The 15427-nt window shown below is 44.5% G+C and overlaps 1 protein-coding gene across 3 annotated transcripts in view; it reads left to right on the top strand.

Annotated features, from left to right (window-relative positions):
* Window positions 1-13453, top strand: part of RAB14 (RAB14, member RAS oncogene family) — a 34154-nt gene extending 20701 nt beyond the window's left edge. For 2 of the 3 annotated variants that reach the window (XM_061604004.1, XM_061604006.1), the window contains exons 3-8: window positions 2543-2596; window positions 3454-3631; window positions 7172-7238; window positions 9226-9313; window positions 9588-9618; window positions 11229-13453. In XM_061604004.1, the coding sequence (XP_061459988.1) occupies window positions 2543-2596; window positions 3454-3631; window positions 7172-7238; window positions 9226-9313; window positions 9588-9618; window positions 11229-11406 (596 nt within the window). In that variant the 3' untranslated portion in view covers window positions 11407-13453. Of the gene's footprint in view, window positions 1-2542; window positions 2597-3453; window positions 3632-7171; window positions 7239-9225; window positions 9314-9587; window positions 9619-10659; window positions 10835-11228 lie in introns of those variants that run through there. The other variant, XM_061604005.1, reaches the window with a different exon arrangement.
* The last annotated feature ends 1974 nt before the right edge of the window (window positions 13454-15427 follow it).

Here is a 15427-nt window from a genome sequence, read left to right as displayed (position 1 = left end):
AGGTCAAAAGGAAGCAAGTTCCAGAGGGTGGGGGCCACGACCGAGAAGGCCCTCTCTCTGGTCCGCACCAGCCTAGCTGTTTTCACCGGTGGGACCGAGAGAAGGTCTTGTGAGGCTGATCTTGTTTGGCGGCATATTTGGTGATACTGGAGGCGTTCCTTCAGAAAAACTGGGCCGAAACCGTTTAGGGATTTAAAGGTTAATACCAACACCTTGACATACAATTGCAATTAGTTAAAGCAATTTACAATCAAAAGAATATGGTAGGTCCTCAAAAAATATCTTGAGTGTCAGATATCAGGATAAAGAGGTCTGTCTTCAGCATATAGCGAAAGCTATACCATGATGATGCTAGATCTACCTCCCTGGGGAGGGAATTGCACAAGTTAGGGGTTGCCACAGAAAAGGACCACCATTTTCCGCACAGCTGAGGGTGGTGGAATTACCAAGAGCCCCCCCCCACCAGTTTTAACACCCAAGAGAGTCTTTAGGGATGAATATCTAGAATTGGACCCTCAGATTAACTGGGAACTAGTTAATAATAAAATTAAAATTAACAGCCCATTTCAGTTAATGACAGCCGTCTTCAGGGCTGCAGAATTAAGCATTACTAATTAGATGATTTAAATGCTCTGGGGGTCTTGGCCTTGTGCAGCCTGCAGACTCAAGACTGAGTTGGCTTTCCAGCCTCTGCATCGGTCGCTGTGCTCTTATTCATCTGAGGAAGTGCAATGTTGGGCAAGGAATCCCTGTTGCGTAAAGCTTTTCTTACAATGCAAACAGCTTTACACTCCTATAAACCCCTGTGTTTGAAAGTCAGGAAGTAGATACTGAGAGATTTGCTTCATGTCATTTATTTTCCTTTCAGTTTCTGCTGCTGTTGTGCTGGGGTATTTGATTCTAAGGTTATGTCCAAAATATTCCACTGGCCTAGAGACTTGATAGTCATATGATGATACAGAGCAAGGGAGAGCTTTTAGCCCAGCTGACATAATAAGTCCTTGGCCGCAAACTTCATGTTTCGTTGCAATTTGTCATTGACACAAACCCTTAAATGTTGGGGAGATAGGGTTGTTTCTTGCTCAATCTTCTTTCCAGATGTGGCTTGTGTTACTTCTGAGTGAGGGGAACTAAAGTGTCTGTGTACTGGTTGCTGAACTTCTTGCTACTGTTGTGGAAGTAGCTAATCTGGCAGTGATATTTCAGAAGCCAGTGTGGGTCTGGGGAGCCCTGGGTTCAAATCCCTCCTCATCCATAATCTCTCTCTTAGACTTTGGGTCTCTCCCTCTCAGCCTTGACTCTGACAGCAGCACAGTGAGGATAAAAGTGAAGGGAGTCCATGACCTGTAACTCTTTGGAGGAAGGGCAGGATTAAAAAACAACTTGTCCTCCTTACATGACTTGTGGCAGGGATGGAGGGGAAAACGTTTGCCTGACATGGGAGTGGGGAATCTCCAGTCTGCAGACCAAACCTGGCCCTCCAGGCCGTCCCATTTGCCCTGCCAGGCTGTTTTTCCCAAGCCACACCCACCTGCCCAGCGTCATACGTGACACAAGGTTTGGAGCAGGTAGAGACGCAGTTGCAGAAAGCAGGAGTGAACTTCCCCTGTGCATCAGCTGATGAATGGGGAGTTTAGTCCTGGTTTATTCAGGTCTACCAGTGAGTTCCTACTTGAAATTGGCTGGGGCACCCAAATCCTGCACAAAGCAGGATTGAACTCTCGAAGCATCAGCTGGTGTGTGGGGAGTTCAATCCAGCATGGGCAGTATTCTCCCCCTGCCCCATGGGCCAACTCTGACAGATGGTCGGGCGGGGCAACCCACCCATCAGTTACCTGTTGTCGTTATGTCTGATGATTGACAGGTGGGGGTCCACCTGTCAAAAGTTGGCCTGCAGCGGTCGAGGGAGAGGAAGATCTGGCCCACCAGGCCAAAAAGATTCCCCACCCCTATCCTAGCTGTTGCTGTGAGCAGTTCTAGTGCAGTTGCACAATATGGTTCCTACTTATTATCGTTATTACATTTATTAGTTGCTTGTTACCTGAAGGTCTCCAGGCAACCTACAACATTGTCAAAAACAAAAGTAAATATACTGTACCATAAAAACAAAATAATAAGCAACTACTGCCATTCAGCCACAGAAAGCTTTGGCAGCACACTAATACAAATAACATCCTCTCAGTCTATCAGATACCTAGGAAAAAAGATAAAGTCTTTACCCGGTGCGGAAAAGGTGTCTACGAAGGCGTTAGGTGGACCTCACAGATTCTACAGATGGGGAGCCACAATTGAAAAGGCCTTCTCCCTTGTCACCACCCTCCGAGCCTCCCTTTTTGTGTGTGTTTTATAATTCCTGTTTGTAAACAGTTAAACACAAGTGTGTACAGAGATTGTTCCACAGTTTACTTGGAAATGACACACGATACCTTAGTTGTCCTCTGTGAAGCTGAAAGCAGCAATGGTAATAGCCTTTCAGAAATGACTTGTTACTAAAACTCTTTTTTTCCTCCCTCCTCGCCCCCACCTCCCTTCTCTTCAACAGGGGACATGGGTGTAGGAAAGTCCTGCTTGCTCCACCAATTTACAGAAAAGAAATGTAAGTCTGTTCACCTATAGATCTTTAAGTGGTAATCCACAGTGTGGCTTTTCCCTCTCTTCCTTCCTAGCATCTACAAGTTGATTTGGGCTTCTGTTGGCTTAATCTGTGAGAAACAGTTCTGCTATCACTGAGGCAAAATCACTTAACAAAATGGTAGAAAGTGTGGCTATTACAGCTGTGATTTAAACACCTTTTGTTTCCAAGTATATTTCATTCTCTGTCTTAACTGGAGGAGCGTGATGAGAAGACAAAGAGGCCGCTGTACATTCCCATGAGGCAGCCTGAATTGGTGGCCTGCTTAAGGTAGTCTCTCTGGTCAGAGATCGTTACTGCTCTTTGTCCAGTGGTCAGTTTGAACTTGGCTGTAACTGACGAAAGGCCTGTAACTCCAGCTGTTTTCGATCTTTGGCCAGGATTTTTAAAAATAAGGCATATAGTAAATTTGGGTAAGAACAAAGCAAGTACTGAGGTCTAGAGCTGGTATGAAGTTTTGGCCAAATGGTTGATTCTTCCTCATTCCTGCTGAGAAACATGAGCTTGAAAGGGTCGTAAATGGGATAGTGCTATATCAACCTTGTTAAGTATAGGGTTACATCCAAACAAGTTCTAATCAGAGGAGACCCACGCTGAAATTAATGGATCTCGGTTAGTTATGCCCATTTTTAATAGACCTATTTAGAGTAGTGCCTTGGTAAGAATTGGATTTCTTCCCCTCTTTCCTCTTTTTGCTGGGATGGGTGGGGTGAAAAGCTCTTCAGTGGTCAGTGTGTGTGCTTGATGTTACTATTGAGAATTGTAAACCAGTGAATCTCTCTCTCTCTCTCTCTCTCTCTCTCTCTCTCTCTCGGCAACAGTTATGGCAGATTGTCCCCATACAATTGGTGTTGAGTTTGGTACAAGAATAATTGAAGTTAGTGGCCAAAAAATTAAGCTGCAGATCTGGGACACAGCAGGACAGGAGCGGTTCAGGGCTGTCACACGGAGCTATTACAGAGGAGCAGCAGGCGCTCTTATGGTCTACGATATTACTAGGTAAGCGGTCTCCAAGGTTACTAGACGTACACTGCCATACCGTAACCTGCGCTAGTCGTGCAGCTGCTCTTGATGTTAAAGCCATGACTCTCTTAGGTTTTGAATAAGGCAAGAATGACCCTGCTGGATCAGACCAGGAGTCCCTCTAGTCCAGCACCATGCTTTCCAAAAATGACCAGCCAGATACCTCTGGGAAGCTCTCAAGCAGGCCATCTTTGCATCTGTCTTCACAGTGGAAGATATAGGGCAGATCCCTGAACTTGAACTAACATTTGCAGGAAGGGATTCTGAGGAACTAAGACAAATAGTGGTAACGAGAGAGGAAGTTCTAAGCTTAATGGATAATATAAAAACTGACAAATCACCGGGCCCGGATGGCATCCACCCGAGAGTTCTCAAAGAACTCAAAGGTGAAATTGCTGATCTGCTAACTAAAATATGTAACTTGTCCCTCGGGTCCTCCTCTGTGCCTGAGGACTGGAAAGTGGCAAATGTAACGCCAATCTTCAAAAAGGGATCCAGAGGGGATCCCGGAAATTACAGGCCAGTTAGCTTAACTTCTGTCCCTGGAAAACTGGTAGAAAGTATTATTAAAGCTAGATTAACTAAGCACATAGAAGAACAAGCTTTGCTGAAGCAGAGCCAGCATGGCTTCTGCAAGGGAAAGTCCTGTCTCAGTAACCTATTAGAATTCTTTGAGAGTGTCAACAAGCATATAGATAGAGGTGATCCAGTGGACATAGTGTACTTAGACTTTCAAAAAGCGTTTGACAAGGTACCTCACCAAAGGCTTCTGAGGAAGCTTAGCAGTCATGGAATAAGAGGAGAGGTCCTCTTGTGGATAAGGAATTGGTTAAGAAGCAGAAAGCAGAGAGTAGGAATAAACGGACAGTTCTCCCAATGGAGGGCTGTAGAAAGTGGAGTCCCTCAAGGATCGGTATTGGGACCTGTACTTTTCAACTTGTTCACTAATGACCTAGAATTAGGAGTGAGCAGTGAAGTGGCCAAGTTTGCTGATGACACTAAATTGTTCAGGGTTGTTAAAACAAAAAGGGATTGCGAAGAGCTCCAAAAAGACCTCTCCAAACTGAGTGAATGGGCGGAAAAATGGCAAATGCAATTCAATATAAACAAGTGTAAAATTATGCATATTGGAGCAAAAAATCTTAATTTCACATATACGCTCATGGGGTCTGAACTGGCGGTGACCGACCAGGAGAGAGACCTCGGGATTGTGGTGGACAGCATGATGAAAATGTCGACCCAGTGTGCGGCAGCTGTGAAAAAGGCAAATTCCATGCTAGCGATAATTAGGAAAGGTATTGAAAATAAAACAGCCGATATCATAATGCCGTTGTATAAATCTATGGTGCGACCGCATTTGGAATACTGTGTACAGTTCTGGTCGCCTCATCTCAGAAAGGATATTATAGAGTTGGAAAAGGTTCAGAAGAGGGCAACCAGAATGATCAAGGGGATGGAGCGACTCCCTTACGAGGAAAGGTTGCAGCATTTGGGGCTTTTTAGTTTAGAGAAAAGGCGGGTCAGAGGAGACATGATAGAAGTGTATAAAATTATGCATGGCATTGAGAAAGTGGATAGAGAAAAGTTCTTCTCTCATAATACTAGAACTCGTGGACATTCAAAGAACCTGAATGTTGGAAGATTCAGGACAGACAAAAGGAAGTACTTCTTTACTCAGCGCATAGTTAAACTATGGAATTTGCTCCCACAAGATGCAGTAATGGCCACCAGCTTGGATGGCTTTAAAAGAAGATTAGACAAATTCATGGAGGACAGGGCTATCAATGGCTACTAGCCATGATGGCTGTGCTCTGCCACCCTAGTCAGAGGCAGCATGCTTCTGAAAACCAGTTGCCGGAAGCCTCAGGAGGAGAGAGTGTTCTTGCACTCGGGTCCTGCTTGCGGGCTTCCCCCAGGCACCTGGTTGGCCACTGTGAGAACAGGATGCTGGACTAGATGGGCCACTGGCCTGATCCAGCAGGCTCTTCTTATGTTCTTATGTTCTTATGAGGCAGGGTGCCCTCTGGATATGGGGGGCCGCATCGAATTTAGGGAGGGAAGTCTGATGCATCTCAGAGCTAGCACCAGTCACCATCTTTTGGGGAAGTGATTTCCATAGGTTTGTTATGCATTATGTGAAGTAGGACACTCTCTTTGCCTGTCCTGAATCCATTGCCCTTGTTTCTTGAGCTGACCCCAGCTCCTAGTACTACAGGAGAAGGGGGGAAATGGCTTCTCTGTTTATTTTATCAACAGCATCCCCTGGTTTCTTTGCTGTGGAAGTTTCTCTCGGGGGCACATAAAACATAATTGGTATAAGTGCCAAGTCATTGTCTTGGTTTTTAAGAGGAGCTATAACCAAAGTTGCTGCTTGAACGGCCCCTCCTTCTCAGCCCTTTCAGTTCTGTAATATTTTCCATAAAAGGGAATTTAGTCAATGGGAAGTAGAACCTCTAAACACTTCTCTTTTTTTTTCTTCGGCCTGGCCTAGGAAGAACAGTCTGGAGGGGGCGGGGACCGTATTCTTTCTAGCCAAGACTAGCTATCCAGGAGCCCATGATTCTGGACATGTCAAGTTTCTGGGCTTTGGCAGCTTGCCAAAGGTCCTTCACCAATAAATGAGACGCTTCAAGAAAACCTGTTCTGTAGCAAGCACTTTGGAAATACGTTTCTGCCTTCTATGGATCTAGTTTTGGGCATGGTATCATGGAACTGAACTTCTAAGCAAAAAGAGCTTGGATTAAAAGTACGTTCTTGGTATGACATGAAACTGCTGTTGCAAGCTGCTAAATCTAACAGGTTGGGACTACTTGCCACCTGGGCTCCTTCTGGGTGGAAGGGCAGGATATAAATGTAATCAATAAATAAAATAATACTTGTCAATTGAGGGTTAGGCAGTGGTGTGTATGTATAATATAAATAAATAAAATATGGGGAATAGTCACTGGAATGGTGTTTTACTGCCTTTTACAGTTGGGTGAATTGAAGCCAGAGGTTGATAAACTAAATAGTGCTTGACTGTTGATCTGTTGGAAAAGATAGAGAGCAAGGGGAAGGAGACACGTTGACCAGTACTACTAAAGTACAGAAGACTTTTCCAGATCATTGCAAACCCTGGCAAAGAATAATACTACAGACTCTTACATCTCCAGGGTGTGTTTATGTTCCCCAGAAATGCAAGACCAGTAGGTTGCTTTCTCCTAAGAGGGGACACCCCTCAGTGTCTTGTAGCACTGTATTCTTGCAAGGGTGATGTCCATGAAGAGTTGAGCTGGCAACCCTTGAATGAGTTTTAGGCAACCTTTTGTCTTAACAGGTTTCCCCTTGAAAATCTTGGGGGGGGGGGAGAGCAAGAGTCTCTGTTACCAGCTCAGGTCAACTGTCTGAATTGTGAGGAAAGATGATGTTCCTGTTGTGTTCTGTACCATCCCCAAAGTGTAATAGGAGATAAACTGACATATTATGATGGTGCAATCCTATAAGGGTTTAGTTCTTGCCGTTTTCTCTCTTCTGCAGGAGAAGCACATATAACCATCTGAGCAGCTGGCTGACAGATGCAAGGAACCTAACTAATCCAAATACTGTGAGTTGCTTGTTTAAAAATACTTGCATTCAAAGTAGGGCTGTCAAAACAATTAGTCTTTGACCACCTGCCTTTTTGTTTAAATTTAAAATCAGATGAATTTGACCTCCATGTTGGATGCCTTTTTGAGATGTTGGGAATGGGGAAAGTTTCAGTTCGATAAAAACACAAAGCTATTGCTTAAGCTGCTACTTGCTGAAAGGAAAAGCTACCTTTTGTTTTCCATTTGCAATTACAGCAACGCATCTGAATGAGATTGGCTTGAAATCAAACAAGGGTGCCGTTAACTTTCGGCACTGCCGAACTGATTTTAAATTTGCCATCGCTGTAGGCCACAGCTGCTATTATTAAATTTATATCCTACTCTTCCTCCCAGCAGTTGCTCAGGGCAGCTAACAAAAACACTAAAAGCACTCTAAAACACATCAAAGCAAAATAAAACATATTAAAAACCAGGTTTAAAAACGTCTTAAAAAGCAATTCCAACACAGGTGCAGACTGGGATAAGATCTCTGCTTAAAGGCTTGTTGAAAGAGAAAGGTCTTCAGTAGGTGCCGAAAAGATAACAGAGACTGTGCCTGTCTAATGTTTAAGGGGGGAGGAATTCCAAAGTGTCAGTGCCACAACACTAAATGTCTGCTTCCTATGTTGTGCGGAACAGGCCTCCTAATAAGATGGTATCTGCAGGAGGCCCTCACCTGCAGAGCTCAGTGATCGACTGGGTATATAAGGGGTAAGATGATCTTTCAGATATCCTGGTCCTGAGCTGTATAGGGCTTTGTACGCCAAAATCAGACCTCTTGAATTTGGCCTGGCAGCTAATGGGCAGCTAGTGCAGTTCTTTTAGCCATGGGGTAAAATGTTGGTGATATCCTGCCCCAGTGAGCAGTCACACTGCCACATTTTGCACCAGCTGCAGCTTCTGGACCATGATTAAAAGGCCTTGACCCAAAGCAAGAAATCTAAAGATGGGGCTAAGATGCTAACTTGTTGGATAGATTGCATCGTGGTGGTCATCTTTTGAAGCATGTGAAATTGCTAAGCGCTTTACAAAAATTAGAAATTTTCACAATCCTTGCCTTACAAGGTAATGCCAAGAATCATTGGGGAGAAAAGGGAAGAAAAATAGTTGGAAAGAGCAAAGGTAAATAACTGTTGCATGCCAGTGAGGTGGCTTCAGTGCCTTCCTCAGACTGTGGGGAGGAGGTAGGGTTGGGATTCTGGGCAGTGACGCTTCTGGTTCTGAGGTGGCTTCAGCTCCTTAGATTGTTTTTGGGAGTTGCCTTGGGGAACTTAACATGGGCTTCAGAAGGCACAGTTCTGGGAGGTAGTGGATGTCAGGCAGGCCAATGGAAAGGGATCCTCTGTCATCTAAAGTAGCCAGATGAGTAGCTGAATTGGACTCCCTCTTACTTCTTGCTTGCTGTGTTTGGCTAGATTGTTTTGAAACTAAATGCCATTTGATCCCTGAAGTCCAAGGGGGTTTCCTTCCATTCATGTAGCATCAAGTGATTTGACGACATCTGTTCCCGATTTGGTTGGCTCTGTCCTCCACAGCAGTTAATTCTAGCTAGCCAGGCTCACCTCCTCATTAGTGTGACTCTTTTATTGCATAATGAGCACTTTCTTGAAGCTGAGTGGTCCCTGCAGTAATAAGAAGTTGAAGTGTCCGTGAACTGATGCTCCCATCGCTAAACATTCTCAATTGCAGCCCTGGCGGTGTTTTTGGATTTTCCTGTTCTGTATAGTCTTGCAGAGGAGGATTATCTTTACTAGCTCAGCTAGGGGAGAGTCACAGGAGGGGTTAAGTGGCAGATACAAGATGCTTGGCTGGCAGGAGGTGTTACTAATTATCAGGAATGCTGGTTGTCTGGCTCCCATTTCCTGTAGCTCAGGGAGTAGGACAAGCGTGCTGCCACTTGACTTCTTCCCTACAACTGGGAGGGCCCTTTAACAGCTGTCTTTTTGTATCTTGTCCCGGATGCAGGTGATAATCCTTATAGGAAATAAAGCGGACCTGGAAGCGCAGAGGGATGTGACGTACGAAGAAGCCAAACAGTTTGCTGAAGAGAATGGTGGGTGTTGCCACACCGGAAAAGCCCAAGCAGTTTTGTGAGCGTTTGGGTTGGTTTCTGGACTGTGAGAACTCCTAGGTAGATTTCTGAAGCTGTTTCAAGGAGCAGGGTGACCGTAGCACCTTGGGGCCCCATGCTGCTCATTTATAGATCTGATTATGCAAGCTCCACCCATATGCTCCTTACCTCCTCGAGTTTGGGGAGGGGGATCTCTTCCTTGTGAGGTTTGAAAAGGGGCACTGCTTATGCTAAAATGTGTTTTGTTTCTAAACAGGGTTGCTGTTTCTTGAAGCCAGTGCAAAAACGTAAGTGTCAAGCCTTAAATGTCTTGATACCAAAATTACTTCTGGGCATTTATCCATAATTTACTATTTGTGGAGTGAATTTATAGTGAATATTATAGTGCGATCCCAGCAGCTACACTAGTAGCTGAGGAGCTTGCAAATAACAGCCAGTTCTTAGTTTCACAAGGTGTAAGGGAAATATGCTGCTCCTGAAATACAAGGTCTGTTTGTTCAGGGGATGTGACTGAGTACATCCACGCTGGTCTAACGCCGGCCACAGGAGTTCAAAAGGAGATAATATAATGGCTGTGTTTAGATGTCACAAGATCCTCCGTGGCGCAGAGTGGTAAGTGGCGGTAACGCAGCCGAAAGCTCTGCTCACGGCCGGAGTTCGATTCCAACGGAAGGAGGAAGTCGAATCTCCGGTAAAGAGGGTCGAGGTCCACTCAGCCTTCCATCCATCCGTGGTAGGTAAAATGAGTACCCGGCATATGCTGGGGGGTAAAGAAAGGCCGGGAAGGAACTGGCAATCCCACCCCATATATACGGTCTGCCTAGTAAACGTCGCAAGACGTCACCCTAAGAGTCGGAAACAACTCGCACTACAAGTGCGGGGACACCTTTACCTTTAGATGTCACAATAAACCATGGTTTACCGTGATGGGAACAAGCCATGGTGAGACTTGGGATCATACACTTCTCCTCCTCTGTAGTGTGCCCATTAGAGACTGGAAGTTTTTGGTTCAGTTTATTAACTGCGTTTGCCTTGACTGTATCCAACAAACTGTACTTTGTCTTGAAACAAACCAACTATGAGCCATCTTTGGTTTTTTTTCAAACAGACAGTAGTTAAGATTAATTAGTGTTTAAGGGTTGGATGCTCAACTGTCTAAATTTAGAAAACGGAAGCAGCAGCTTTCAATCTCCCTATGGCTGTGCTGCAGGAGGAGAGAGTGCGTGAGCCAGAGGCTTATTGCAATGTGTTCTATGAAGTTAAACCATGATTTTTCATTGATTTAATGTGGCATTATGTGTTGGGATCTTTTCTCATGAACTTTTCAGGCAGTGCTGTCCTGTGAGCTGGAAATTCTTGCTCAACGGCAAGCTAGGACATGGTGGGATTGAAGCGCTCGATGTAATAGAAGGCAAAGCTGGCTACAGGGTTTTGGGGCCCTTCAGGCAGGGCATCCTCAGTGGGCCCCATTTCACTTGCAAGAAGTGAGTGTAGGCATTGAGAATCTTCTTTCATCAGCCCTCAGCTTTCTTTGCCCCATGTAAATGTGGGAGGAGTTATCCTTGGGCGGGCGAGACGTACGGCCAGAGGGACTGCAGAAAATCCACATCGTCCTGATGCATGTTGCAAGTTGCTAGAGGTGCTGATGCAACGTGTCTGGAGCACAAAAAGTAGTATTTGCAAGCTGTGCTATTGACACATTGCTTTAGCCGTGCCAGTTAAAAAAGACGGGCCCCACAGCCTTCATACCCTTGAGGTATGAATGGGAACAGTGGTAGAAACCCTGTGCTACGTTGGTCCTGGTTAGTGTGTGTGTGTCTGTGTATGAGATCCCTTGCTCAATAGTCTGTTGCCACATCTGCCCACAGTTAATGTTGCCTGCTTCTCCTTTTACCAGAGGAGAGAATGTGGAGGATGCTTTCCTAGAGGCTGCAAAGAAAATCTACCAGAACATCCAAGATGGGAGCCTGGATCTAAACGCTGCTGAGTCAGGCGTACAGCACAAGCCCTCAGCTCCACAGGGTGGCCGGCTAACCAGCGAACCCCAGCCCCAGAGAGAAGGCTGCGGCTGCTAGTGACCTCAGTTCCCGTGGCTCTGTTTCTGACCTTTCTCCTCTGTTAGGAGCAGTGCTTTTGGCTGCTTCAGTTTCCTCTGTACATCCTTACCGGGTTTAATTAAAACTCCTGAGGCAACAGTTTAACAGTACTAAACTGCTAAAAAAAATTAAGAGAAACTTAGATGTAATCAGGTTATCAAAGGCAAGTAGAGTCATACCCTCTTCCTGCATGGTGAATCTAGAAGTCTTTACCCCCCTCCCCCAATTGTCCTTGTGAATAGGTGTCACCAATCCATGATTTACAAAACAGAGCACTGATGCTGGACCTCATGATTTTTACTCTTACTCTCTTTCTCTCTGCAGGGCTTTGTCTCTTGTAAGATTTAACTTTATTAGCTTCAGCCTTTCCTCCCAGTCTGTAAGTGGTCTGGATCTGTCCTTTTTAGTAATAAAAAAAAGTTGATTTGCTGTGAAACAACTTCCAACAGTAGAGCGGGATCCTGCATAAAGCCCCCTTTTTAGTTGGAAGGATTCCCTGTTACACAGTGTGTGGGGGTGGGGGGAAAACACCCGTTGCAGGGGTGTTAGGTCTTCATCCATCTTGGCCTAGCAACACGGCAATATCTGTCTTGTGCTTTGTAGCTTGATGCTGCCTCTTACTTCTCGCCCTTTGACCTTTCGTGGCCCTTGCTAACAGAACGTAAATATGTATAAATTTTGAAGGAACCGAGCTAACACTTAAAAAAGTACATTCTGTGTATACGATTTTAATGAAGAGAAACAAAACTGATTTACTGGCACTAGGACAATAGATAATAATATGTTGGTCTGTACAGTTCAACATAATAATGACATCACCCTCTGCTTTAGTAACTGCAGTTCATCGACCCATTGGCTGAACTCTGCGGTGTTGGGCTTTTTGGAGGTTGTGCTTAGGAAGCTGGTTCCTGACACAGTGCAGAAGAGTGCCTACTCCAGCATAGTAGTATCTGTCTTCTCTCTGCACTGTGGTCGACCTGTTGCTGTTTGTTTAATACTCCTGATCTTGTGCAATTGATGGTGTGCTTACTCTGCTTTTCCTCTCTTTGGGAAAACTTCTTTGCATTAATCCAGTTTCATTTCCTGCCTTATTGTATAGGAAGGCTGGACTCTCTTGCACATTGCTTTTGTGGGAAAAAGTTTATTCTCAACTGGACTGTCACAAGCATTTTACACTCTAGGGATTTTGAACTATACTGTGGCATTTGACACTACAGTTGAAATGGGCTTAACTTCTGCTGTTCCTCCTCCTCTTGAGTCCTTCCTCCCTGCTGCAGTTGTAAGGATCTCTTACGAGAGAAGTAATTCAAAGCAATGTGTGTATACACGGACCTGTCTCTACTCTGGTTGGAGCCACCATGTATGTAAACAGTCTCAACTCTGCACTGTATTCTCCATGGCAACCTGGTCTGTCTTCTTTTTTTCAAAAAGAGGGCGACAAATGGGTTAAGCATAAGCAAGGGCCAGATGAGCATATTTGACTTTATTTACTGCAATGTTTCAAATGACAGCACAGTTTTGAAATCCCTTTAAAGGACACTAAGTAAAGGCCATGTTCCAATATGTAAAAGCAGAAGGGTGATAACCAGCATATTGTACAGTCAATGTTAAATAAAAGCCAAAACTGGAATGTGCAGATGATTTTAAGTGTTTGGATAACGTGTGCACTGTCCCTTGTGTGTTTCCTTTTTATGTTTGGCTCTGGATAGGTTCCCCTGCCCCCTTCAAACCTAAGATTCTTAAAAATAGATGGGTATTTAGAAAACGTGGAGCTCGGATTGCACCATGTAGGGGGTTTGCCCAGGGACCATGGCCTGTTGATAACACAATTTTTAAGTTTGGGCAAAGGCAATCACTTCCTGTAGCTTCTTGGTGGTGCAATACCCCCCTTCTAATACTCCCCAAATTATAAGTTACAATAGGTCTTTGTTTCTGTGACAGGACTTATTTGGGCTGCTGTACTCATTTAATGTAACAATGCTATTATCTAAATATTTGTAAATAAAGTACCTGTATCTAGATAAAATGACAGTAGTCATTCTTTGGAGATGTACAACAAAGGGGGTGTGAATTGTGAGTCACCTGAAGCCAGCATCCTTAAAAACCCAATTAGACTACAACTCTAGTAATATACCTGTATGCCTCAACATGTGTTGAGGCTGTAGAATTCTGTAATACTCTTTAGATGTGAGGTGGTTTTACTATGTAACACCTTAAACTTCAACCTTACCAGTTGGTGCTGTCTAGTTATGAATACTTCGTGTGGAGTGAATGATCAAGCGCGAAAGCAAAAACGGTTGTTTGTTCTAGGTGAGTTGGTACATATCTGTGTGCTGAACCATAACCAAGCATGTCTGCCTTTTCACTTTTAATCCTCTTGCAGAATCCTGCTACTTCAGTCAGAGAATGTCAAGATCAAAAGAAGTGCTGCTTCGCCATCAGCCAGGCCGCGAGTCTAGATGTAGTTCTGCTCCCTTAGGTCCCCACCTTTTGTAGGAAAGTGCCTGAAACTGTGATGCCATCAAATGGCAACAACTAGAGGCTGTCAAAACACGTCCCTATAGTGCTAAATGTACATTTTTGTGGATTACTCTTGGCTGAAAAGTAGATTCTACAAAGAAAGGAAACTGGGAATTTCAGTTGTTGTAATTGGGGGGGGGGATCTCGTGTGTTAAATTTGGTGTATTGATATTTAAAATTTGCCAGTGCAGTGAAGATTACCCTAGCCATAGATTTTGAAAGAGTGGAAAGTACAGTTTTTACACTGTACTCGGCAAGAGAAGAGCTTGGCTTCTGAACACAGAATAGATTTAGTGGTTGGTACTGTTTGCTCTTCCAATTCAATCTTGTTCATTAACATTCAGTGCAGAATGTTACTAAAAAGGTTCTGACGATACAACTTTAGTTTGATGGAAGAAAAGCCTAACAAGTCATCTTGAAAAGGCCAAGCCTTATACTGGTGAGTATAAGGTCATGTGAGCAGTTTAGTTTTGTTTCTATGAGTTCAGTATGACTTCTGTTTCAAGGGTGTGTGTGGTGCACCTCAACATTCAGACCAGTTAAAAAGACTAAGGGGTGTGGTTTGTATTCAACTATTTCAGGCTGAGTAGACGTATTGAAATTAATGGACTTAAGTTAGTCATATTGACTGCTTTCCATGGGTCTTAGAGCATAACTAATGTTGGATGTAACCCCTAAGTGTTGTGCAGGGTGAACAAACATTCTCCGTTATATTAATCAAGAGCACGCTAGTTAAAATAGACACCCATTGCTCCAGAGGGAAGGAATTAGCAGTGAAGGGAAAAAGTATTTGAAAGGTTTTTGTAAGAATTGAAAAGCAAGAGTAATGAAAAAGGTGATTGCTGAGGTACAAGCTTGCCAACGATAGCAGGGGCAAAACCATCTGCAGGAGAACTGAGAAGAAAGCTCTGATTGTGGTTGGGTGAGGCAGGGAAGGGTGGGGATGGAGCCTCCAGAGCTAGCAATGCATGCAAAGCCAAGTCATGTGACTCTGCAGCTCCTGGCTAAGTGGCTGGAGACAGCCCCAGTACTTGGACACCTCCCTCATGCTGGGCTGAGAACCGGGAAAGTACCAGTAACTGCAGCCTTCAGGGCAGGCAGCTACTACTGGCCTCTGGTGGAAATACAGAAGCAGTTATCTGGGTAATCCCTCTTCTTCTGCCCCTTCTTTAATATAGGACATGTACAGTTTTTTTCTGTAACTGGCTTTTTTTCACAGGGTGAGGCTAGGGGCAAAAAGTTGGTTAAGTTACAGATGTGGCTTTTTACATTCCCGCCACACAAAGGTTGAGATTTTGACAATATACACACATTCTCATCTCTCCACCCTGGTAAAAGCATTCAGGGAGGGCACAGAGCAGGACGTGGTGGAGAGACGTGGTGGGAAGAGTCCCAAGGACAAGAGGTTCTCCACCCCTACCCTAGAGCACCCTCAATATGCATATGAAGCTGGTGGAACAACTTTCAAATCCTTAAGTTC

This window comes from Rhineura floridana, chromosome 20, assembly GCF_030035675.1.
Source record: "Rhineura floridana isolate rRhiFlo1 chromosome 20, rRhiFlo1.hap2, whole genome shotgun sequence".
Lineage (NCBI taxonomy): Eukaryota > Metazoa > Chordata > Lepidosauria > Squamata > Rhineuridae > Rhineura > Rhineura floridana.
The sequence above is the reverse complement of the archived record's forward strand: the minus strand, read 5'-3'. Positions and strand labels throughout refer to the sequence as shown.